This window comes from Solanum lycopersicum, chromosome 9 (genome assembly GCF_036512215.1).
Source record: "Solanum lycopersicum chromosome 9, SLM_r2.1".
NCBI classification, from domain to species: Eukaryota; Viridiplantae; Streptophyta; class Magnoliopsida; order Solanales; family Solanaceae; genus Solanum; species Solanum lycopersicum.
Genome location: NC_090808.1, coordinates 49,497,918 through 49,498,493, shown reverse-complemented (window position 1 = coordinate 49,498,493; position 576 = coordinate 49,497,918). Strand labels below are relative to the sequence as shown.

General features: G+C 39.1%; 1 protein-coding gene across 1 annotated transcript; it reads right to left on the bottom strand.

Moving 5' to 3' along the window:
- Positions 1 to 270: 270 nt before the first annotated feature.
- On the bottom strand, positions 271 to 576 carry LOC138338551 (secreted RxLR effector protein 161-like). Its single transcript, XM_069289525.1, has one exon. It carries the CDS (start codon positions 574 to 576, stop codon positions 271 to 273), a length of 306 nt encoding a protein of 101 aa, XP_069145626.1.

Here is a 576-nt window from a genome sequence, read left to right as displayed (position 1 = left end):
CCCTTTGCTTCAACATGTCTATCAAAAGAATTTTGCGGTAAAGCTTTTGTGAAAGGGTCTGCCATGTTCTCATATGCAATCTTCGCCACCATCACATCTTCTCTCTGCACTATGTCGCGAATCAAATGGTATTTTTGCTCAATGTGTTTTGCCTTATTTTGACTTTGTGGTTCCTTTGGATTTGCAACCGCTCCACTATTATCACAAAACATTGCAAGGGGCATTTCTATTACAGGAACAAACGCCAAGTCTTTCAAAAAGTTTATTGAGCTACATTGCCTCCTTAGATGCCTCAGAGGCTGCTACATATTTGACTTCCATGGTAGAATCAGCAACACAAATTTCTTTGATGATTCTCCAAACAATGGTTCCACCTCCCAAAGTAATCAAATTTCCTGAGGTCGACTTTCTAGATTCCATATCAGACTGAAAATCTGAGTCTGTGTATCGTATGTTCACCAACTCTCTCGAATGATAAACTAGCATGTAATCCCTAGTCCTTTTTAGGTACTTGATTATATGCTTAACTGTTCTCCAGTGTTCTCGTCTAGGATTAGATTGATATCTGCTAACCAT